The sequence below is a fragment of the Tamandua tetradactyla genome, chromosome X, assembly GCF_023851605.1.
Source record: "Tamandua tetradactyla isolate mTamTet1 chromosome X, mTamTet1.pri, whole genome shotgun sequence".
Lineage (NCBI taxonomy): Eukaryota > Metazoa > Chordata > Mammalia > Pilosa > Myrmecophagidae > Tamandua > Tamandua tetradactyla.
Window position 1 is genome coordinate 154,860,995 of NC_135353.1, and position 25,866 is coordinate 154,886,860.

Here is a 25,866-nt window from a genome sequence, read left to right on the forward strand (position 1 = left end):
CCCCAAGGTTCTGAACTTCCATCATTAGAGCACCAAAGAGGAGTTGCCCGCTCAAGGAAAAATGTTACCAAATATGTGGAAATAATCATATATACTAGTATCATTAAACATTGTTAAACATGTCTGGAGAGATATTCTATTAGGAGGTGACAATAATTATCAATGATCTCTGCAATAATTGACAATGGTGAGATTGTAGAGGATTTGCACCTTCTGCATTTTGTATCTTTAATGTTGTATTACTTTAGAATAATGACCAGATATTGCTTGGTATAATAGTAGTGTAGAAGTATACTTTAAAAAACGCCAAATCCATTTTACCAGCTCAAGGGTGCGTGCCAGCTGTACCTTTCTTGAGACCATTTTTTTTTGCTAAGAATCAACCAGTTCCTTAGATGATCTGTCTAATATCTTGACTGGGAGGAGGAGATGAGCTAGAGCTGTGGTTCTCACACTTGTGCTGCCTCGAAATCCCGTCATGGGCAGGTTAAAACAGATCGCTGGGCGCCACCCCCAGAATCTGTGACTCTTAGGGCTGGGGCGGGGTCCACCCTATGCTTCTTGAATAAGTTCCCATGGGAGGTGGCGGCTGCCCGGCTGGGGCCTGCCCTGGGAGAACTGCTGCGGGACAGGAAAGGAAACTTCAACAGGGGTGGGGAAGAGAGGCCCCAGCTCAGGGCTGGCAGGCAAAACGAAGAAGATGAACTCCACTTGCTTCCCACTTTTGCCTCTGGCTGGCCTGTAATTATTTTTGAGGAAAAGAACTTGATTTGACTCTGTAATAATAAGATGCTAGAAAACGGTTGCGCATATCTTACGAAGTGAGCAAGTGAGCGCCTGGTTCAGAGACTTTGCAATTCAGTCCTGGCGCCTGGGGGGTTGAGAGCTCCTGTGGGGTTGGCTGCCTGCACTGGGGGCTTCAAGACCTTTGGTTTCTGCTGACCCCGGAGGCTGTGAGATTGAGGGTGGCGGCACAGCGATTACTGCCTCACTGGTTTCTTATTGTAGTAGGCAAAACCATCCCCCCGCCCCAGCCCATAGAGTCCACCAGTCGCAAATGTGTTCACTTTTTTTTTTGGTATGCTGTATGGCGGGGTCACATTTTATCCTTTTTCCATGTGAGTATCCCATTATTGCAACACCATTTGTTAAATTTGGTTTGTTTTCATTGGTTTCTTTGTTTTTTGGGAAGTGCACTGGCATGGCAGGCAAGAATTCAACCACTGAACTATCCTTGCACCCCCTTATTCACGCTTTTTATAAATATATATATATATAACAGCTTTATTAAGATATTCACATACATGTGATTCACCCACTGAAAGTGTACAATCCAATGGTTTTTAGTATACTCACAGTTGTGCAACCAGCGCCGTAATCAATGAGAATATTTCGTCATCCCCTAAAGAAGTCCCTGACCCCTTAGCTATCACTTCCCAGTCCCCTCAACACCCCCACCCCCAAGCCCTAAGGCAACCACTAATCTACTTCCTGTCTCTATAGATTTGCCCTTTCCAGGCATTTCATATAAATGGAATCATACAATAAGTGGTCTTTTGTGTCTGGCCTCTTTTGCTTAGCATCATGTTTTCATGTTACAGCATAATGTTTTATGTTATAGCATGGATCAGTACTGCATTCCTTTTTGGATTCACTGTTAAGATTCAAATTTGAACTCATTATCCAACCACCCCCACCAACCCCCACTCCCAGCCCTCCAAGGACTTCGTTCTCCCCTTCTCTCCATCTACAAGGCCTCCAAACTAGGCAACAAAATATTTCTCTCAAATCTTCCTCCTCCTTTGCCCCCTACCCTCTGCCCAAGTCCAGTAGTTCACCAGTCCTTGTCAAATGCTCCCCAAAAAGGGCTCTGGAACGTGGCCTCTCCTCTTTGTCAATGTCATTGCCATCCTATCTCTCTGCCCTACTATCTCTGGTCTGGACCATAACCTCCCACTTGCGGGCTCTTCCTGCTCCAGGACCCTTTGTCTATGGGGTTTTGTTGACTCGTCTGGCCTGTAGAACTTCTTGGAATCTGCTGTTTTGCCACACTTCGGCCCCTTCTACACAGGCCTACAGAAGCCGGCTGACAGCACCATCTATTTCCCAGGTTCTCAGACTTGGAGCCTTCTCACTTGTTCTTCCCTCAGTCTGGAAATGTCTGTGCATCCTGGAGCCCAAGCTCCATCGTCTCCCCACCCCTGTCTGTGATGGGTCCCTTGACCTTAGCCTCTCCTGAAAGGTCAGGGGAAAAGAGAAATCATTTTTTGGAAGTCAATTCTGACTTTTAAATCTTCATTACTAATGCTAGCATTAGTTTATCAGCTCCCATTTTTAAAAAAATTGGCCTTTTGAGATGGCTTCATTCATTGCCAATTATTCTATTTAAAGTTAGCATTTATTACAATGCATATTTCACACATATGATCTTAACTGTCTGATGCTTTGGGAGCTTTTTTCCCCTCTGCATATAATTTGATTTGCTTTTGAATTGCGACCTTCCTTATTTGTGGGGGGTGGGGCAGTGGGTATGGCAAAGTAGGGTGAGTAGAAAACAGAAGAAACCATACTTCTTGTTAATCTCCTAGGACCATTCTCCCAATTTAATATATTCTTAGTCAAAGCAGAACTGGGAAAAGGCATAGAAAAATGTTCTCAGCAAGCTTAGTCTACACACTGGGGCTCTTTATATGTGTTTTAGATACAAGTTTCCTGTGACTGGTCAGTTTTGAAGTTGATTATTTTTTCAGGCATTGTTTGGCTTTTTAAGCAAGAACACCCTATTCCAGTTTTATAGCTTTGAGGAGGAAGCAGGTTTCACTGTTTGTCTTCTTCATTTATGTTTCCTTTACAAAACAAACCTGCCCTACAAACCTTGTAAAGATAATCATGGTTTAGATATTGTATAATTGATCTCCTTCTCTGACTTGATTAATTTCCATCTCCATAGAGCTGGTAAACCCAGTTGTCTTGGATTTGCTGAAAAGGGTTCACTGAAAAAGAACAAAGGGGGAAGTGAGTGACTCATTTCAAGAAAGGTTATCGGGACAAGTCAACTATAACAGAACAAGACCTTACTTCCAGCTTTTGTTCCTCCTGACATTACCTTTAAACCCAGCAGCCACAATACAAATAGGAGTGGAAAAGCCAGTCTCAAAACTGTGTGTGTGGATGCCTGGCTGCTTGGCAAAGTCGTCTATCAGGGTTTTCACTGGGAAGTTACTGGTGTCCTCTTTACAAGTAATAAATATTTATTTTGGGGGAGGATACCATGAGACTATACAAATAACCTCTTTCTCCTTAAACCTTCACCCACTAATTTTAGAATTTTAGGTGGGTTGTGCCTTCATTAATTCATGGTTTCTGTGTTGTTCTAATGGTGAATTTTCTCTTCCCTCCTTTACCAATCGGAATTCTTCTGTAAGGAAGGGTTGCCTCTTGACCCCCATTTATTTATTTATTTATTTAATCGGTTATTTATATCAGTGTGGACTCAAAGGCTGTGATTGCATTCTTTGGGTCATAATCCCATACTATTGTTATTTATTTTGTGGCTTAAATCGCTCCAGCTTTGGCCTTCAGGTGAGAGGTCTTCAGGTCGGTTCCTGTGCCCTTTTGAGATGCCCCCATCATTCTCATTGGCCTCTTCCTTAATTTCTGGCACCATGAGTTTTACATTCTTCAGCAAACCTCATTGGAAGCACTATATAATGAACATCTTTGGTAAAGCACTCTGCATTGGAATTTATATTAATGTAAAGACGACGTTATATTAAAAGTTATCAAAGCAAAGCATCATTCATTATGTGCAAATTACAGCTGTCAGGTCTGAGTACCTAGAACAAGAATGACAGGCTAGAAAGGCAGATGCTCACCCCCTTCCATTTTTATCCAAAAATGTTAACTACCACTGAGCAACGTGGTGCTTTTTAAGTTGGGTGATATCATTTTCAGTGTGACAGCTCAGCTACTCTCCATTCCCAGAAAGCATTGTCTAGTCTAGTAGAAAAGGGAGTTCAGTTCAATTGTATTAAATACAATTGTATTTCTCTAGAAATATTCATGAGGTAAGTAGACATAATTTGAAATATTGCACTAATGATTCTGTTAAAAAATATTCTTGTAAGAGGGAGGCCAGGATGAGGAATTACACATTCATTCTTAGCAGCAGCTGGATTTGAATCCCGATATTAACCTCTCTTTTGCTGCTCAGCAAAAATTTCTCAAAGAAATGAAAGAAAAAAAAAGAAAGGACAATAGGAACAATTAGGAACAATTATTCAAAAGAACAAAACAATAAGTGAATTAAAAAATGGAAGGTCCATGTTCTAGTTTGCTGGGTGCCAGTATGCAATAAATCAGAAATGGAACGGCTTTTTAAAAAGGGGCATTTAATAAGTTACAAGTTAACAGTTCTAAGACCATGAAAATGTCCCAATTAAAGCAAGTCCATAGAAATGTCCAATCTAAGACATCTAGGGAAAGATACCTTGATTCAAGAAGGCTGATGAAGTTCAGGGTTTCTCTCTCAAGTGGAAAGGCACACAGCGAACACAGTCAGTTTCTCTCTCATCTGGAAAGGCACTTGGTGAACATGGTGTCATCTGCTAGCTTCCTCTCCAGGCCTTTTGCTTCATGAAGCTTTCCCTGGGGCATTCTCCTTCATCTCCAAAGGTCGCTGACTGGTGGACTTTGTGGTTCTCTGGGCCTCCTGGCTCTGCTGGGCTCTGCTGTGGCTCTGTTATCGTTCTCCAAAGGCATTCTCCCCAAAATGTCTCCTCTTTTATAGGATCCCAGTAAACTAATCAAGATCCACATAGAATGGGGGAGACACACCTCCATCTAATCAAGTTTAATACCCACAATTGATTGAGTCACATCTCTGGAGATAACCCAATCAAGTTTCCAACCTATAGAACTGAATAGGGATAAGAAGAAATTGTTGCTTCCACACAATTGATTAGGATTAAAACATGGCTTTTCTAGGGTTTTTCAAACCAGCAGAGTCCTTTTTTTTTTTTTTTTTTTTTTAACATGGGCAGGCACTAGGAAAAGAACCTGGGTCTCCAGCATGGCAGGCTGAGAACTCTGCCTGCTGAGCCACTGTGGCCCTGGAATCCATTTTTATAATTTAGAGAAGATTAAAGTGAAAAAGTGGTGCAGTGTTTTGAATAGAATCAATACAACTTAGTTAAGGCCTTGAAATTAGTTAGTTGAAATAGTTAGCTCAGGAATTTAAAAAAAAAGTGTGACATCTTGCTTTCAGTCTTTTGTGATAAACTGACAAGTTTGTTGATATAGGAAGCTTCCCCAGGTTAAGGAGTAGGGATACAGAAGGAAAAGATAGGCTTCTGAAATAGACCAGAGCCAAAACAAGTCACAAAAATTCAAGTGGTCTGTCGTCACCTCTGTGAAGCTGGAAAAAAATAAATAAACGAGAAAACTGTCCTATAGGACATAAGGCAACTAAGCAGGACATAAGACATGCTGCTGACATTTTCATTTTTTTTTTTGAGCCCTACAGAATTCATACACCAGTCTGCTGGCTTTAGGTGTATTCCCCTCTGCAATGTCTGAAGAACTCCAGCCATGGTGGGTGTCATCACCAACGCTCAGAGGCTTCTTGTCCAATTGCTCTGGGAAGACATGGATCCTCGGCACCCCAGGTGCTGGATCACCACAAGTCCAGGTCTCAGTCTCTTCAGAGAGCGAGTTGAGATGACCCAATGACCTTGGTCTTCTGAAATTGAGATGATCCCAGGCCACGTGTGCTGGTTTGAAGCTATTATGTACCCCAGAAAAGCCATGTCCTTTAATCCTTATTCAATATTGCTGGGTGGGATCTTTTTCATAGTTCCCATGGAAATGTGACCCACCCAGTGTGGGTGGTAACTTTTGATTAGATGGTTTTCATGGAGATGTGTCTCCACCCATTCAAGGTGGAGTTACTACTTACTGGAGCCCTTTAAAAGGGAGCGGTTTTGGAAACAGCTTTAGTGCCCATGCAGTCAGAGACCTTTGGAGATGCAGAAGGAAAACACCCCTGGGGAATCCTTATGAAATGAGAAGCCAGGAGAGGATGCTAGTAGATGTCACCATGTGCCTTCCCAGCTGACAGAGATGTTATGGACCCATCGGCCTTTCTTGAATCAAGGTATCTTTCCCTGGATGCCTTAGTGTGGACATTTTCGTGGCCTTATAACTGTAAGCTTGCAACTTAATAAATTCCCCTTTTTAAAGGCTGTTCCGTTTCTGGTATATTGCATTCTGGCAGCTTTAGAAAACTAAAACACCAGGTTTTTTTGGATGGGGGTCAAGGAAAAAAAAAGTGCCGGTAACAGTGGGCCCCCTCCAGTCTCTTTGAGTGTCTGTATTTGTCGATTATAAGATCACATCACAAGGCCTCATGGCTGTGATCAGACGGTGATGGGCCAAGACATCTAAAGAGTGAGGCACCTGGGTGCCTGGAGCAGTGAGAATTCAGCATTTAATCCTGCCCCCAGCTCTACTTCAGATTCTTCATCTCTGTGTTTCATCACCTGCCCCTGCCCCACCCTAGGAGACTGCCCCTTGATTAGTCTGTGGGTCAGCATGCTCTAACACACATGCAAAGTATTTAGCAAGATGATGCTACTGATCTCTTGTTGGTAAGACCCTGACTTTGAGGTTTTGTGGCTTTTTGTTTTTTTTTAATTTTTAAAGTTAATGAAACAGTTATAAGAACATCTTTTACAGAAATCCCAGGATCTAATCAATTTACAAGAAATGCCCCTTTGATATTAGGTGAGGTGTAGAGGCAGTTCGATATTGGTATAGGTCAGCTTTTAAATGTTATTTATTGATTTACTTTTTATTTATTTTTTGCATGGGCAGGCACCAGGAATTGAACCCAGGGCTCCAGCATGGCAGGTAAGAACTCTGCCTGCTGAGCCACCGTGGCCTGCCCTGATTTATATTTTTAAAACTTTCAATTTTGAAATAATTTCAAATGTATGGGACAGTTGCAAAAATGATAAACTCATACAGGGAAGTCTAACATACCACCCACCCAGGTACTCAGATCCACCAAATTTTAACATTGTGCCCCATCTGCAGTATCATTCTAACTATCCACCTAGCAATCCGTTTTATAAACAATTGAGAGTAGGTTGCATACATCATGCTCCTTGAACACTTAATACTTCCACATGCATTTCCTAAGAACAAGGATATTCACTTATGTGACCACCTTAAGTACAGTTATCAAGTTCAAGAAATTTAACATTGATATAAAGCTTACAGTTTATATTCCAATTTTTACATATGTCCCAAATATGTCCTTTTAGGCATTTTCTCCTGTGATATCAGATCTAGTCCAGGGTTATGCAATTGCATTTATTTGTCCTTGTTTCTTTAATCTTTCTCTCTTTTAAACTGCAGAAACATATACAACATAAAGTTTCCCATTTCAACGACTCAGTAGAGGTCAACTTTTATTTGTCACCTGTGGATCCACTAACACTCAGCCTTCTCCATTTTTCAGGGGCTGCCTGAATGTCTCCCATCTATTTCACTGTCTATTCTGACCACCAGAGGGTGGAAAGGGAAAGGGAAATAACGGGAGGATAAATGAATTTGGCCGCTGGCAGAGGATCTACCGGGAAAGGTGTGGTGGTGAATGGACCCAAAGCTGCTCATGAATGCCCATGAATTCCATTTTCATTTTAGCGCCCAGTCTGTGGTGGGCTGCCCAGGTCTATGGGTCAATGCGGCACGATGATTGCTGTGGGGAGGGAGACAGCCCATGCCCCAGTGGGTTCCTGGGAACATCAGGGCGCAGGAAGAGAGTCAGGTACTGCACCTGTCGCAGGTGCGGGGGCGCGGGCTTAGGAGGGGCCCTGCGACGTTCGGGGAGGTGCCCTTCTCCTGTCTTTCCCCCTCCATCCCACCACCTCCGACGCCCGGCCCTCCCACCTGGCCTGCCAGCCCCTCACCGCGCTGGAGGGACCGAGTGCTTACCTCCCTCTTTAGGGACCGCTTCTCGTTCCCTCCCAACAGCCCCCTCTATGAAGCCTTACTCTGGGTTGCCTCGACCCCCGCCCCTGGGGTTCCAAGCCACTACCCTCAACACCCAATGGCTGCCCCGGGGCCGCCCCAGGTGTTGGGCCCTCACCTGCTCTGATCTCCCCTCCCCTCTAGCACCTCTCGCCGCGCCCTCCGCTTCCCCTCCCTCCTCTCCCTTCCCCACGAGCCCCTCCACTCCCACGCCCCCTCCCCGTCACGTCCCCCCCCTTCTCCTCCGGTCTCGAAGAGTCTCGCGGCATTTCCCGGGGCGTTAGCCGAACCGCGGCGGGTGGGGGGCGGCCACGCGGAGCTAGGTCCTGCCGGGTGGGCGGTGGAAAGGGCGCGGGAGCCTTGGCCACAGGGACGCTCCTCCCCCCACCCCAGCGCCAGTCCGCCGGCGGCCCCGCCCCTCTGGCCCCGCCCCCGCCCCCGCCCCCGCCCGGGAGGCCGCGCGTCCCCGGCAGGAGGAGCCGCAGGAGCATCCGCGGCGGTTGCGACCAAGAGGGGCGGAGCGGGCGGCGCGGCCGCTGCTGCCGGGCGCTGGGCTGGGCGGCGCTTTTTTCTTCTTCTTTTTTTCGCAATTTCTACTCGTGGCGAGCAGGAAACCCGGCGCAGCCGGCGCAGCGGGCCGCGATGCAGCAGCAGCAGGAGCCGCCCCGGGGCAGCAGCGGCAGCAGCGGCAGCAGAGGCAGCAGCGGGCGGCGCTGAGCCGCCGCCGCCGCCACTGAGGAGGAAGCCGGCCCGGCCGCCGCCGCGCCCCGACCCCCGCGCCCCGACCCCCGCGGCCACCTCCGCCAACTTTCCAGCTGCCTCGGCGGCCCAGCCCGGCTCGACGCCAATGGGTGAGTGAGGAGCCGCCTTCCGCGCCCCGACGCCCACCTCAGCCTGGGGGCGGCATAAGGGTCCCAGGACCACGGGGCCGGGGAGGGCGCCCCGGGAGCAGGGCCCCTGCGGGTGGTACCTCAGGGGCGCTCTTCGCCCGCCCCGCGCTCCCCGGTTCACTCCCACTCGTGCCCGTTCTTCTGACGGGCCCGCGCGCGGTGCCGACGGCAACCCCGCGGGGCCTGGGCGGAGGATCGCGGGGGCCGGGCCGGGGAGGCTGGGGCTGAGGGATGCGGGGGGTGTGGTTGGCCCTTCGGGTGGGCGGGGAGGGTTTTGCCTGGGCCATTTTCTCGTCCGACCCCCTCACCCCACACACTCTTCCGCGCTGCGGACGCGGGTACGCAGAGCTGGGGGGCTTCTGCCCGGCTCTGAGCTCGCGGGGCCCACCTGGCCCCGCGGCGAGGGAAGCGAGTAGCGCGGCGTCTGCCCCGGGCGGGGGTGGAGTGGGGCTGGGTTGCCTGTGCTCGGGGCTGACCAGAGCGGGGAGGGAGCGGGAGACGCCCCAGGGCCCGACCCGGAGCGCTGGCCGGGGGTCCTGAACGCCTGTCGCGTCCTCCATCCTCCCGGCCCTGACCCTCGTATTGCCTTCCTGCCTTCAGCCGAGCGGACTCTCGGCTCCGTGATGCTGGAAGGCCACTTCTCACACCGTCCTCCTAAGTCTGCAGGGTCGGGGAACTAGATACGGTGGCTCGGACCTGATTTGCCGATCAAACATTAGTTCCAAGTTGGCAACTAAGGGTTAGGCCCCCTGGGTCCCATCGGGTTTAGAACCCGGAGTATTGGAGCCACCTTGCTGTCCAGAGGAGTTGGCACTCTACTGGGCAAAGGATTTGTGGTCACCTGGGCTATTAAACGTTTGTCCAGCCCAGGTAGTATTTATTCTTGCCGATATCCAGTCACTGCTTTGACTGCCTCTCTCTGGCAGATGATTTTTTGGGTATTCCTAGACCAAGCATAGGAAGGCTACAGATTATAATAAATCATAATAAAGTGAGTCCTTTCTGTGTTCAGATAATAGGATTTGGGTTCACCAGTCAGACCGTGATAAGTGAACAGTCCTAGGAATGCTTATGAAGGCATGTGCTGGAAAAGGGGAGGCTTAGCCGAGTCAGTTGTTGACAGGCAAAGTTAAAATCCCCTTTATGGGTCATTTGCCAAAATAGCTTTCCTTCTTTAAAGTGGTGGTGATCTGATGGCCTTTCAACTTGAATATCACTTTTTTCACAGCACCCTTCTCTGTTCCTTGCCCCTTCTCCCACCCTCCCCCAGTCTAAATGAGCTCCTCTCTGTTACCCCTTTCTCATATAACACCTTTTGTTTTTTTCATAGCAGTATTACATATTTTTGAGTCTGTTTGACATTTATCTCCCCCCTCACCCCCCAGGCTCCATCACCATAGGGATCATGTCTGTTTTGTTCAGCACTGTTTTCCTTGGGACCTGGCACAGAGCAGGCCCCAAATAAATATTGCTGAATGAATGAATGAATGAAAGAGGGGTTTGAAATCCTCCCACTCCGTGAAAGACAAAATAGTTAGCTTATACTCGTGTTTTGCTTTGGCCCCTGATGAGATGAATTAAGTCATTAAGAGAAGTATGTACTTTCATTCTGAACACTACAAATCCCATTGATAATGGGTCGATTTTTCCTGACATAAACAAAAAGGCTGTTTTGATCACCTTTGATTTTGGATAGGACACAAAAAGGGTTACAAACAAAAAGAATTTAGATCCAAATGTCTTATCCTGTGGCCAGACTACCATATGATGAATTATGCTTTATACATTTCAGTAGGAAGAGGACTGAGTCCCCTTTAAGAAGAAACAGACCTGTTTATCATTCAAGTCTGAACTGTCTTCATTATTCAGAACCTCCTAAGAAAATTAGAGTGCTTCTGCAGTTTATAGTCCTGTGAAGCTTTTTTTAAAATATATACGGTAATCATTACTAAGAGGGAAAAAAGCCAGAGATTGATTGATTGATTTCAGGTGTTAATACTTAGAGACGCTAAGATTAAAATTAATAATGTCATTTAATTCATAAAAGTGTTTGTAGTGAGATTTAAGATGCTTGTAGTTTGTGGCTCAAAATCATCAGTATTAAAACATCTTCAAAATGAATTAAAAAATAAAATATCTTCAGCAGCATATTTGGTGATAAAGTACAGGTATTTTGTGATTGATTCTGTATGTCTTCTGATGGAGTGTCCTAACAGTTCTGTTTGTGAAGTGGGGGGTATGTGTGCACCCGTAGGCCTGCTCCCCTTCCCCAATCCCCCAAGTCTCTCTGGTTTTCAGAAGATTTGTCCAGTTTTATCAGTTTGATATATTTGTATTCTGTCTAGCCTGGTAATGATTTTTTCTGTCAATGGATAACACAATAAAACTGTGTTATATAGTCTTTGGTCTGAAAAATCTGAAAGGCATCAAATCCCTAACCCTGAAATGAGGCTGGTTAGTTGTGAATGGCCCCTGACAAAAGCTACTCAGAAACATGGCCGCAGAGCTTATGGGGAGATGCCTTTAACGCCAGACACAGACATCGTATAATTACAGTTGCATAAATGTTGTCGCATCCCACATCTGTGGAAAGTGAAAAGTTTGCAGGCCCATCAAATGGTTTCCATTTAAAGAATTCCAGCATAACAACAAAGGTTGAACTGTTCCTAGGAACGTATTATATTGGGGATAGACAGGTTTATGCAAAATTAAAGCTGAAATGAACGTAATGTGTTGGTTTCCACAAATAAGTCTTGAGTTAGAAGTGGAAGAAAAAGCTCCCACCTTTATCATACATGACCCTTTACCACTTCAGTTCTTTTTGCATTACTGACGTTCTTTCATCAAAGTATGTTGCATACAATAGCCACTATTCATCCACCCATCTGTTTATCCATCTATCCATCCATCCAACAAATATTTATTTGTGCCAGCATTTTGCTAGGAACAGGAGCACAACAGATCTGCTGGCCAGACCTGCTGGCCTGGACTTTTTTCAGTTGAGTGGAGGAGGTAGATGTTAATGCAGTACACATGACAATATGTAATTATAAGTCAGGGTAGGTCTCATGGAAGAGAAGTAGAAAGGGGCTAAGGCTAGTTTCTTTGGGGAGATTATGTTTGAGCTGAAATCTGAAGGTTGAGTAGGAGTTGTCACAGTTCAGCCGCATGCCGCCAGGAACACACCCGGGGTTGAACAAGCTAGGTATACTTCTTGCAATGAGGGAGGACGCACCACAGAGAACGATGGGTTGTCCCAGTGAGGGGGTGTCAGAAAAGACCTATCCTAAGATTGGATTGGGGCTTATGTCAGGCGATCTTGGGGAGGGTTTAAGGGAGCAACGCTTTGCTCTGGATTGGATACTGTCAGGAAGCAGGCTCATTCTATGATGGGGTGTCTTAATAAAGCTGATTTAGGAGGAGGGAAGATTTGAGTAAGGCTAAAGGTGTGATTGGTGAAGAAGGAGCACACTTGTATCAGCCAGGGTTGGGGGTATTTGGCCATTTTTGGGGTTCAGACAAGGTTCATGTTTTGTCTATCTTTGGACACAACTGCGGAGTGGTCTTGATTTTGTCTCGTCCCATCCTGGACAGAGGGGCCTTGTCTGATGTTGGTGCTCTGGGAACTTATTTACGTTCAAGAGAAAACCCAGGTCCAGCTGTGCCAGCCTGGCCAGCTCCTGGATGGCATGGGCTGCTTTTGTCTTTCTCAGTTAACTAAGTGATGAGTGGGGGCAGGGGATAGGCGGTGGTAGATGAGGAGAACGGCTTTCTAGGTATATTCTGTGGCTACTTTCTTAATATCAGCTAGCTCTAGTTGGGGGCTGTTCAACATTTAGCAAAATGGACAAGCAAACTCAAATGCTATGCCAGGCGAAGGGGTAGAGAGTAACAGAGCAAGATGCTGAGAACCAGAGTGTGTTCCCTGGACCAGCAGCATCAGCCTCCCCTGGGAGCCTGTTAGACATACAAATCCTGGACCCCACCCCAGACCTAGGGACTCACAAACCCTAGGGGTGGGGCCCGGTGCTCTCTGTTTTTACAAGCCGACCAGTGGTAATGAGGTGTTCTCAAGTTTGACAGCCACTGCTGTAACGGAAGCCCCTTGCTCTGCAGCTCAAAAAGTTGAGGTCCAGAGCACGAGTCACCCAGCAGTACACGGGGCGCTCTGTTCGTAAAATAAAATGCTGTTCGAAGTGACATGTGACCTCAGGTCAGGAGAAAACTATGTGCCTAGTTCAAAACTAGCCTCTCCTGGAGTTATGAAAACAGCACAATGGTGATTCTTCCATGAATCCAGTCCAAGCCAGACCTCCAACACCCGGGCGTTAGAGACCTTAGCCAGGGAGCTTAGCCAGAGTATGGCACAGGTTTTCCCCATGATCCTTCTTGTCCCTCTTTTCCACTTTAGAAGGGATTTAAAAACTATGCTGTTAGCATTCTAAGGGTTTTTGATATTTGTTTATGATTTTCCATACTTGGTATTTGTATCCTACTGCTCTGGTAACGAATTACCACAAACCTGGTGGCTTAAAACAATATAAATCCACTATCTTACAGTTCTGCAGCCCAGAAATTCCACACAGGTTTCTCAGGACCAACATCAAGATGTCAGTAGGGCTGCCTTCCTTCTGGAGACTCCAGGGGAGAATCCATTCCCTTGTCTTTTCCAGCTTGGAGAGGCTGCCTGCACTCCTTGATTTGTGACCCCACCCCTGCCATCTTCAAAGCCAGCAATGGATGAACTCTTTCTCCCTGCATCTCTCTGACACTGACTCTGTCTTGTTAGTAAGGAGCCTTGTGATTCCATTTGGGCCCACCTGGATAGTCCAGGATTGTCTCCTCATCCAAGACCAGCCTATTAGCAACCTTAATTCCACCTGCTACTTCTATTCTCCCTTGCCATGTGAGGTAACATTTTCATAGCTTCCAGGGAAAAGGACCTGGACAGCTATGGGGGGCCATTATTATGCCTGCCATACTGCCCTTAGAGTGGACTTGGCTTTTCCTGGTTTCTCCTGGATAGCCTAGTGTTAGCAGTTAACCACCCTCTGCCTCCTTGAAAAGATTCCATGCTTGTTTTGAAATTTAGACTTAAAATTTTTATTAAAGACATCTTAAAGGTATACCTTGCATTTATTTTTTCCCTCTCTTCTTCACTGCTCTGTTTCTCAAAACAGCTACTTGTTTTTTTTAACTTTTTTTATTATGAAATTTAACATATATAGAAAAGCAGTAAATTTCAAAGTACATTGTAACAAGTAGTTATAGAACAGATTTCAGAGTTTGAGATTTTTCTTCTAACTGCTCCAAGACACTGGAGACCAAAAGAAATATCAATATAATGATTCAGCAGTCATACTCATTTGTTAAATCCTACCTTCTCTAACTCCTCCTTCTCCTTTGATCCTTCTCTAAATCTTTAGGGGTATTTGGGCTCTGCCCATTCTAACTTTTTCATGTTGGAAAGTAGTGTCAATTATATGAGATAGGGGTTTGGAACTAGTTGATATTCTTGGAGAGGCTGGCCCGTCTGGGTTTCAGAACTTATCAGGTCTAAGAACCCTCTGGAGGTTGTAGGTTTCTGGAAAGTAAACTTAGAGCATGAAACTTTTTTTAGTATTCAGATAGAGCCCTAGGTGTTCTTTAGGGTTAACAGGAATGGTTTTGGTTGGGGTTTGGCAAGCAATTGCTAATTGGTAATTAGCAATACCAGCTGAAGCTTGCATAAGCATAGCCTTCAGAATAGCCTTTTGACTCTATTTAAACTCTCTCAGCCACTGATACCCTATGTTGTTACATTTCCCCCCCCCCCCCCCCTTTTGGTCAGGAAGATGTTGATTCCACCGTGCCAGGGCTAGGCTCATCCCTGGGAGTCATCTCCCACTTTGCCAGGGAGACTTTCATCTCTGGAACTCATATCCCATATAGGGGGAGGAGGAATGTTTTTACTTGAGAGGCCACATCTGAGCAACAAAAGAGCTTCTCTTAGGCATAACTATAGGTAGGCTTAGCTCTCCAGTATAGAAATAAGCGTCATAAAAACAAGCCTTTAGATCAAGGGCTTCATTTCCTGGCTGTCTTTACGTGCTTAGCCTGGCCTTCTCTTATCAGGATTGCTGTCCTCTGACTTTGCCCTGATTATGTTTTGAAAGCTGCTCATGCTACTGTAATGGAGGAATGTTCAGTCTCTTAACCGCAAAGTACACAGTCTCAGGCCTCAGCATCTTTGACTTAACTGTGGCTTTTGAGACCATGAAACACTTTTCTCTTTGGCTTCTAGGACAACCCTATTTACTCCCAAATTCTCTTATGGCTCCTCCTTCCTCCTTTGCTGGGTCTTCCACTCCATCCTCCTCTGGTGCTCTTGCTATTGAAAGTGGGTCCTTGAGCACTCTCAGACGTTTAGCTGATTCAGATGTCCCCTATTGGTGATGCCTAAGTCTCTCCCTCAGTCTTGCTCTCCGTCCTGAGCTGGAGACCTACCTGATTAAGCGACATGACGGCAGGAACTGCCTCTGTCTTGGTCTTTGGTGTGCTTCTATGCCTGACCTGTGGTAAACTGAAAATTTAATATTGGCTGAATTAATTATTATTTCTAACCTTCTAGGTAATGTCACCCACGTGTGTCTTAGACACCTCAAACTTAGGATGTTGCCAACTAAACTCAGCATGTCTCTTCTATATCTCCCCTGCCTCTTTTACTCTCCATTTCATTGAAGGCATCACCATCTTTCTTGTCACTTTTATAGGTACCCTGCCATTTGCCTTGCCTCTTCTTCCTTCCTCTCTCCTGGCCCTTTCAATCTCAAGTCAAGCCCCAAGTGTTTCTAAAATTGGCACCATGTTTCTACTCTTGCAAATGCTTTAGATCCTGATTGCCTTAGTGAAGCCAGTAGTTACCACACACCTTTTCTCATTTCATCCTCAGACAGGTCTCTGAGCTGTTGCCTACATAGTTCCCTTGATGGGGAATGGATTTCACTTTCTTCTCTGCCTTGTACTCTTCTATATTAGTTTCCTCTTGCTGCCGTGACAACTCATTACCAATCTAGTGGCTTAAAACAATGTAAATTTATTATCGGGAGATCAGAAGTCTGCAAGGGGTCTCACAGGGCTGATGCCAGTGTGTCATCAGGGCCATGCTCCCTCTGGAGCTCTAAAGGAGAGCCCATTTCTTTGCCTTTTCCAACTTCTAGAGGCTACCCACACTCCTTCATTCTTGATATCACTCCAGCCTCTGCTGTTGTCACATCACCTTCTCTTTTACCCTGTCCCTCCTGTTTCCCTCTTATAAGGACCCTTGATTGCATCAGGTCCCCTAGAATAATCTAGGATTATCTGCCCATCTCAAGATCCTTAACATAATCACATCTGCAAGATTCCTTTTGCCATGTAAGGTAATGCACACCATATTCCGGGGATTAGGACATGGATATCTTTGGGGGGAAGGGGGGGCGTTATTCATGGCCACATCCTCTAGTCATCTTTCGGGGCTGTTCCAAAGGTTGCTGAACAACCTTGGTGTTTCTTTGTCTCCAACTGGGTCTCCCCAACTCCATGGCCCTGGCTCACTGCCTGGCATAGAGTATGTGCCATATGTTAATGAATGAGTGAGTAACCCTTTCGCTTGAGTACTGTTACTGCTCACATTTCTCTGAGGCCCTGGGCTGCCAGGAGTGTGTGAAATTCTGCAAAATTCCCTGGCAAGAGCTTGCTGACAAGGTCTGTCTGCTGAGCTTCATCACAGTGGATGAAGATGAGGAGGGTAAGGCCGCATGTGTGAAATGGCTTCAACAAAGAATGCAAGTTTCAGGATAGAAAATTCTCTTTGGCAGTGTGTCTCAACTAGGGGTGATTCTGGCCCAGACATTTGGCACTGAGTACATTTTTGCTTGTCACAACTGGGAAGTGGGTAGCATCTAGCGAGTAGAGGCCAGGGATGGTGCTACACATCTTACGATGCCCAGGACAGCTCCCACAATAAAGAATGTCAGTTGTGCTGAGGTTGAGAAAGCCTGCTCTGAGGGCACCGCAGAGGCTTGTAACACAGTGTTGAAGGACCGTTTACTTGCTTCATCATAAGCAGGCCTGGAGCATAAGGTTTTCTTCTGTAGCCTCAGTCTTCATCCAAGAAGTCACTGGAGAGCAGGACTCTTCGGCATGCTCTTTCACCATTTTGTTCTTTGGGGAGAAAGTGTCTTAACACAGCTGTTGCCCCCTCTTCTGCCAATACCGCATTGTTAACCTGCAGAGATGTAAGGGCTTTGGGGCACAAAGTTCACTTGTTTCTTGCAAAGTTTGGCTCCTTTAATGTTTTGCCTTCCTAGTGGGGTGTGTTTCTATGCTGGGTGATGGGTCCTTTTGTCACCCACACATCAGCCCCTGGAACTGAAGAGTTGGAAGTGTCCTTGGCAGTCATGCCTACACCACACCGTCAGGTAATGAAACATGCTCAGAGAGGTGAAGTGACAGGGTCTGCTAGCAGCAGAACTGGACTGCCTTTCAATATAAAAGAACCAGCCATGCCCAGCTTATAACAGGCGTCCAGTCAGGGCACCCCAGATGCTGCTTCCCCCAATGAGGTGCTTTCTCCAGGGTGTTTCCTTAGTAAGTTTTCAACCTGAAGATTGGATCCCTGCCCCCTGGGGGATTTTGGACATTGCAGCTGCTTTGGATGATCCTATTTGAGTTTCCAAAAGGACCATAGGAAAAGTATGGTTTTGTTTGTTTACCTCTTGAATTTTTTTGGTCAATATTTCCTTCGGAAGGAACTTCATCTTTGTTCTCTCCTTCCACGTGCCTCCCTGGTAACTTTCATCCATGGGGAAATTTTGAATTTCCTTTTATGTCCTGAAGCATGTATGAGTTAGTTGCTTGGGTAACTTCCTTGTCAATTCCTGGGATTCATTAAGAATATTTGGATCATGGAATAAAACATTGCAATGCCAAACTGACCTGCCTAATTCACACAAGAGGTGTTGATGGAGTTCCAGGTTTCTTTGCTTAAATTCCTTCAGCTAGCCCAGGTACAGTGGCAGCCTGGTTGACTATGAATGCTTGATTTTCAACTTGATAGTTATTTTATAAATAAATGTTTTACAGGCAGTTCTATGGTTTTCATTAGAGACACAAAGCAAAATGTGGCTTGTGGACCTCAATGCAGTGATAAACTGTTTAAATTTAGCTTAGGAAGAAAGAACACTAACAAAAAAAATATCCTGTGATAGTTCCCCTAACTGAAAAGTATTCACTTGGCAAGAAAAGCCCAATAAAGGTCTCCACTATTTCCTTCCAGTGGCCAGGGGATTGGGGGTGGAGGGCACTGCAGGAGTCCAGTCTGTCCCCAGGTGTGAGAGTGACAAGATGAAGTGCTATTCAGTTCGTACTGCTATTTCTCCCAGTATCTTGTATTAAATACCATAAGTATTTAAATGCTCATTAATTACTCTTTTTGCATAACAAATTCAAGTCCTTAAGTACCCAAGGGTTAATATAGCATGTATAGACAGTTTAAATTACCATTTCCTTAAAAGTCAGCTTCTTACCAGTCAGTCTGCAAACACCAGCCTTGTATTTTTTCTGGATTCTTCTGGATTGTTCTAGACTTGGAGGACTTGGGGCCATGTTCTAGGTCTGGTCTCTGGGGCTGCACTAGTTTTATCCACCCACTCCTGTGTGAAAAGTCTTTAATTAGCTTAGTGTCCTGTCTAATTATTCCAACTAGTTCTTATTTTTATACCTGGAGCTAAAAGGAGGTGCTTGGACCTTGTTTTGGGTGAGGACTGGGAAAGGCCTTCCTTTGCTTTGCTCTCTCCCCTCCCCTTAGCCAGATCCCCATTTTCTTCTGAGGACTGTTCTGGGTGCTACCCTCTGCTTGAATGTTTTATGTGTAGCTTCTGAAAGAAGCTCGTTTGACACGAATGGCTTTGTAAATGGGTTTTGTCTTTCTCCTATTTTGATCATTAAAAAAAGCCCCACAATTCTACAACTTGAACAAAATGGGACAGTTTTAACCACTTAACTAGTGGTATTTTGCGGCTTCCTTGTTTTCAACAGAATATTAGATGGAGAACAGAGATGACCTAAATACAGTCTCTCAGTTAGCTCATCACTGAAACCTAAGGCAGGTTGGGCAGAAGTGTTGGTTAATTGATGGTGGTTTTTAGCTTAATTGCTGCCTTTGACCATCAGAAAATAGATGAAAGCCAACCCTGTGATGTACTGTATGTAATTGGCTTTAATGGGAGGTAGAGGGGGATGTGGTGGTGGGGTGGGGAGAATGGAAGTTGGGGGGTTGCCAATGGAGGAAAACATTTTAAAGGGGAAGCAGTTCATACTATATTTCTTTCTTTGTTGGGGATGGAGACTACAATTACTTGCTTCAGAACTTTTACAATTATTTTTGAAGTTTAGGTTTTGGAATAGATTATATAGTAATATGATTCAAAATTTAGGTGAAAAAGGGTTTACAGTAAAGCATCTCTCCTTCCCATCCCTGTCCTGTAGCTACCCAGTGACCCTTGATATTTTGTGTCTTGTGTATTTTTCCTGGGAGATTTTCAACATATACCAAATAGATAGACATTTGTGTTATTTTTTTCCCTAACTTTTTACATTATGATTAATTGATGGTAGGAGAAGCTCTGTCTGGTTAGCGATTTTGTGTTTTCCTTGGGGAATGTGGTGTGGAACCATTTGCCTCGGTCTTTTCCATCCCATTTTGATGGAGGGACAGGTTTGTTTTGAGAGAGTTCCCTAGGGGAGTCTGCTCTTCTGATTTGCAACTGACCTCGGTTCCTAACAGGTAGAACCCTTGTCCTCCATCGTAACCTATCTAGACTTTGGCTCTTCACTGAGCTAGTAGCTACCTTCCTACTTTCACCTCATGTGTGTAGCTAGGGCTTTTTTCCAGTGACAGACAAGCAGAGCTAGCTAACCTGTAAAAGGGGGTCTTATGGTAGAGTCACAGGGACCTCTCATGCATCCCGAGGTTGAGAGACCAAGCCTCCCGAGTGGGTGTCCCCTCTCAGCTGCACATGTGGCTGCCACATGCCCACATCAGAGGAAGGGGTGTGTTCAGGCCCAGTCCTTATGTAGATGCCATCAGCGTCAAGCAGGTTCTAGGTGCTCCAGTGCAGTGACCATCTGATGAGGCCCCAGCCCTTGAAACAGTTGCTGGGGAGATGCAGCGGTGGCACGCGCTGGGGCAGGGACTGGAAATGAGGATGCTTAAAGCCATAAGTCATAATATAGGGAAGCCCTGTGTGCTCATTTTTCCTGGTTTTCCCTAGACAAAGGGGCGATTGATATTAGTGTGGCCCCTCCTGGGAAATAGGGAGTGAGAATGTTCATTTCATCATTGCAGAGTCCTTTTCATGGCACCTCCCTGAGGAGGAGTTCCTGTCTGTACTGGGCACAGTTGTGCTTCTGAGGAATAGGTTTATTTTTACCCTTTGAGACTCTGAATTGTGTAAAGGAACTAAGTTTCTCTTTTCTCCTTGGCTGGGTGTGACTTTGATGGCACTTGGATAGGTTCTTGGTGGAGAAAGGGTACAGTTGTGACATTGTCTGGCCCTTTTAGGGAACCTGTGGGTTTTAAATAGAGGAAGAGGTGAAGATATTGTGAAAAACAGTCCCGGCCTGGCAAGTTATGGCCCCACCTCTCCGAGGCAGAAGAGGCAGGGAAAAGAGAGGAGGGGCAGGGCTCTCCTCTAAGATCTGTGTCTGCCTCTCTCCTCTCTCCCACCCTTTCTTCTCCTTCTTTCCTTCCCCTCTCCATTACTCTCCACGTGTCTTGTATTCTCTCCACTCAGTTTCCCTCAACACCTCTTGCTTTCCCTCCCTGCTTTCTTAATTTTGCTCCCCCCTCTCCCTTTCACTCATCCCTCTTTGGATTTGGCTCGCCAATTCCTCTTCTCCTTCCTCCCTCTCCCCTCACACCCTCACTGTTCACCCACACTCTGTCACTCCATCTGCTCTCTCCTGACCCGCCCTCACTCCTGCACTTTCTCTCCTCCCCATCCTCCCAGCCCCTCTTTGTTGTCCCTTTCTGCCCACCCCTCTTTCCCTCGTTCTGTCTTTCCCTTATTGCTTCTTTCTCTGTCTCTTCCCCACCCTTCCTCTGCCACCCTTTGTCTACACCTCCTCTTCTTCCTTCTACCCACTCCTCTGTCCCCTTGTCTCACATCTCTTTTCCTGCACATCCCTTCCTCCCCTCTTCTTGCTAATCCCCTTTTCTTCCTCCTCCTCTTTGCCCTCCCTCTCTCTTCCCACACCCCTCCCTATCCCTGTCTGTTCCCTAATCCCTTTTTTCCTCTCAACCACCAACTTTCTCTTCTTCAAACTCTTCCCTCACCGGTTCTCTCACCCATCCCATCTCTCCCATTGTTTCTCCTGCACGCTAGCTCTCTTCCCTGAACCCCCTCTGTTGGCAATCCTGTCTCCACCAACACCCCCTCTCTACCTCACCTCCCCCTCACCTCTCTTCTTATTTCTCCCTTTAAACCCTCTCCCACATGGTATTGCCTTGTGCCTCAGGATTTTCAGCTCAGATCACCATCTCCTCGTCTCAATACAAATTAATACATCTAATGAAAGTATAATTTGGTGCAGATTGTCACATGAGGAAATCTAAAGTCCAGATTGTCACATGAGGAAATGGTGAGGGAATGTGTCCGCCTGGGGAGGAGGAAGCCTTTGGGGGATGTGGGCCTTGTGGGTGCAGTGGCAAGGGCTGGTCCAGTCCCCAAGGGCAGAAAGAACCCAGGGGTGGGATAGCCCCTGTGGGAGGGGACCTCACCAGCCTGCAGCCCTCCCAGGCTTTCTTCTGCCTCTGAGGGCTTTTCTTTAAAGATATTGTTCTTAAGTAAATACATAGTGACTTTATTATAGAGTTTAGAAAATAGAAAGCAGGAGAAGAATTTAAATTGACTCCCTGTACAATAACCTAATGCAACCCCTGTTATTTTATTTTGTTGTATTTTTTTTCCAGGCTTTTTACTATTTGTGGATATATGTGCATGTGTTATAATATACATAATTGTACATCTTAATTTTTTTCACTTCATAGCCATCCTCAAAACCATTGTTTTTAGTAGCTGAATATTTGAGTTCATTCACCTCAAATTCATGTAAAAATTTCTCCATCATTTGAGCATTTAGATCATTTATAATTTTGATATTATAAGGCTGTGATGGATGTGTTTTTCCTTTTTATCCTATAAGGAAGCCAGGTGGTAGGCAGGGTGAGATTTTATATTCATTCTTTGTTTCCATAGACTCTCAGATGAGTGCAGTGGCTCATGGTGATGAGAAAGAAAAGGAGCTAAGTCCAAGGGAGATTATTACATGTTCAGCAGGGTATCTGCCATCTTGTTTTGGCTTTCATCTTTAGTTCAAGAGACTTTGTGCTCATATGGCCTGTCATCTCTTCTGTATGTGCTTGGTGTGTCTGTGTGTGTGTGAGAGAGAGACAGAGAGGAGGGAGAGACACATACTCATACAGAGACAGAGACCAAGAGACAGATTCAGAGAGACACCACTAAAGGAAACTGCATGTGGAGCTTACATATTCTGAAGCACTACTTGTTTCATTATGCCTTTTTTTTTTTTAACTTTAAGAAAACAAAATTAGGAATAGAAACTAATTCAAGCAGACAGGCCTTCTAATTCTTCATATTCTTGAACACATCTTTGCTTTCAGTCTTGAAATGAATGAGAACCATTAAACTATATTAGTATTGCAAACAGGAATTGTGAAAAGCTTAGATAATCATGTATAATAAAAACAAAAGGATAATACAACTATGACTATATTATTAACATTACTAGTATCACTATTTATAGAACATTTGCTAGGTGTAAGGTACTGTGCTAAGCATTTTAGACATATTTTTATTTTCATTCTCACACCAAAACTCTTTGTTTTTATTTTCATTCTCATATCAACTCTCTAAGTAAACTCTCATTGTACAGTTGAGAAAAATACAACCTAAAATTATACAACTTACCTAAGGTTGTGGGGTTAGATTCAAATCAGGGCTCTCTAATTCCACAAGCACTTTCATTGCACCATTTTGAGATGGTTAATCTTGTCTTAGGGTACAGGTATGAGATGGTAGGAGATGCACAATGGAAGGTGAAATCCTTGGGGGTTTGATTTCTTCTCTCTTCTACCTTTTCCCCTTCCCTCTCTCTTTTCACTTTCACCATCTAACTGGCATTGAAAGGAACTTTGTTTCCCACCACCATAGGGAAAGCTGTGTCCTTATCACCAGGGTGATATTTGGCTGGGATATGGACCCAGATACTGTCCTGACAAGGGAAAGGCTGGGGCTGAAGTACATCCCCTGTGGTTTCCTAGATTAGCTCTGTATCATGGTGTTATACTCCCCTAAAAAATAATTGTGCTGTTAGCTTCAAGGGTACCAAGTAAAGGTGGCTCGAACCCCCAGGGTCTAGTCTGGAAGAAATATCACAGAGCTTTGCCTTCTGGATGCATCAGTTTCATAAACAGCTGCTGAGTGTGCCAAATGTAAATTTGTATACTTGACAATAAATTAGTTGAATATCTATGATGCTGTCTAAGAAGCAAGTTTCTGTGAAAGTTCTAAGAGTCATGATAAATGTTAGAAAGCTTTGGTAGCTAACATGTATCATACTTTCTCCCTTTGCTAAATTTTTGCAGGGTGAAAAGAACCCGCCTCACATTTGTAGGACATTGACCTGATACTGTTGTATATTGGAATTCAATTGGATTCTACAAGTGGTTTTCGTGTGCCTGTTAAGTATAAGATCTGATAACCAGAGGAACTCAAAGATAATCTAAAATTTCACTCAATGATAAGTTTTAGTTAACTTTCATTTCCCTAATTGAGGGGAAGTTGTGATGTGGTCATTTCATGAACCACATAATGAAATAAGCAGTTAAACCAAAGGGTATTTGTTTGAACAAGTTCAGTCCACCCAGAAAGATGGAAAGACCTAAATTTTAAGAACACTCATCAAGTTAGAAGACTGTTCTCTGAGACAACATTTAATCAGTCTGTGAATCTCCCTCCTTGCTGGAGACCAAGAGAAAACAGTGTTTCTCAAATGAGTAATGTGGAAGTTCCCTTTGAAAGGAAAATATTTTCCAAGAATCCCTGTTTTTGTCTTACATTTTTTATAATAATGCTGCTTCAATACATAGGCATATAACTAGATATAAACTCCCTTTGCTTTTAGCTCATTTGCAACTATAAAACTGAAACATTCACAAATTACGCACAAACTAACCCAATAAAGTTCAAATTAACACCAACAGAAGGCATGATGGTGTGTTTCAGAAACGAAGTTATTGCTTGCAATATGAGGCGTGGTCTTTAGAGGTCACTTGGTTCTTCCCGTCTTTTTTCTCTCTTCAACCTACTGTGCGAATCCTTTCTCATACAGCGTGCTCGGAGGCCTTTTACCATCATGTACTGCTGTGTGTTAAAAAACAGTTCAGGGCAGGCCACGGTGGCTCAGTGGCAGAGTTCTTGCCTGCCATGCCGGAGACCTCGGTTCGATTCTTAGTGCCTGCCCATGCAAACAAACAAACAAACAAACAAAAAATCAGTTCAGAAAGATGATATACTGGATACAGGGACTCTATGTCCTGTGTACAGCACCCAGCACCATTACAGAATGTATATGTGAACCCATCCCTCAATATAAGAATTCCTTACAACCCTGTGTGCTTTGTCTCCAACCCATAGCTCTGCCTTCCCTAGAGGAATAGCCATCATGAGTCTTTTTTGTTACTAAAAATTATCTTTCTCTTCCTTTTAAAAAAATCACCATAATTATTGGTATATTTAATGTTTTTAGTGAGGTAAATTTCACCTAACATAAAATTCACCATTTTAAAGTGAACAATTTAGTAGCATTTAGGACATTCATTTCTATCTAGTTCCAGAATATTTTTATTACCCCCGAAGGAGACCCCATACCCATCAAGCAGTCACTCTCATTCCTTTGGTCCCCAGCAACCACTGATCTGCATTCTGTCTCTGGATTTGCCTATTCTGGACATTTCATATAAATGGGTTCATGCAATATATAGTCTTTGTGACTGGCTTCTTTCATTCAGTGAAATGTTTTCAAAGTTCATCCATGTAGTAGCATGTATCAGAGCTTCATTCCTTTTTGGGACTGAACAGTTTTCTGTTATATGTATAGATCATATTTTGTTTTTCCATTTCCCTTTTAAGAAATAGCTTTATCATGTATATATCTATCCCTTAAAAACATATTACCTGGTTTGGCTTATTTTCATTTTATAAAAGTGGGATCCAAACTGCAAATAGACTTGTGACTTGCTTACTGTCTCTAATTGTACTTCCTTCATGTTTACTGTATAGTATTCCATTGTTTGAATTTCCCACTTTGCATTTTATCCTTTCTCCTATTGATGAACTTTTGCCTTACTTCCAGTTTCTTTTGTTACTGTGAATGGAGTCCCTGTCATGTTCCACATCTAGGTACATGTGTGAAATATAATTTTAAAAGGTATGTAGTAGGGTGTGGTTTTGCTGGGTTTTGGATTGCTGGATTTCCAAAGTGGTTGTACCAGCATATATTCCGGCGAATGAATGAACTAATGAATGAAGAAAATAATGTATTCATTCAATGAGAGCATATGCAAATGTTCAGCTTTAGAAGAGAATGCCAAATTGGCTTTCAAAATGTGTATTCCCAGGGTGTAAAGTTTCTGCTGCTCCCCATTCCCACCAACATTTGGTATCCTAGATGTAGTAGAACATAGGCTGAACTGCTGCTGTCATAGGGACCCCAAAATAGAGTGGTTCAGATGACATAGATATCTGTATCCCTCTCAGGCAACTGCCTACTGACCGTTGGACTTTTCAGCGTGGGTGAATTACTTTGCTCCACAAGGCTCTCGGGGATAGGCTCCTTC

At 44.7% G+C, this 25,866-nt stretch overlaps 1 protein-coding gene across 3 annotated transcripts in view; it reads left to right on the plus strand.

Moving 5' to 3' along the window:
• The first annotated feature begins 8,786 nt into the window (after positions 1 to 8,786).
• Positions 8,787 to 25,866, plus strand: part of SH3KBP1 (SH3 domain containing kinase binding protein 1) — a 404,653-nt gene continuing 387,573 nt past the window's right edge. For 2 of the 3 annotated variants that reach the window (XM_077145717.1, XM_077145712.1), the window contains exon 1: positions 8,793 to 8,885. In XM_077145717.1, coding sequence (XP_077001832.1) covers positions 8,882 to 8,885 — 4 coding nt within the window. In that variant the 5' untranslated portion in view covers positions 8,793 to 8,881. Of the gene's footprint in view, positions 8,886 to 25,866 lie in introns of all 3 variants that reach the window. The other variant, XM_077145714.1, reaches the window with a different exon arrangement.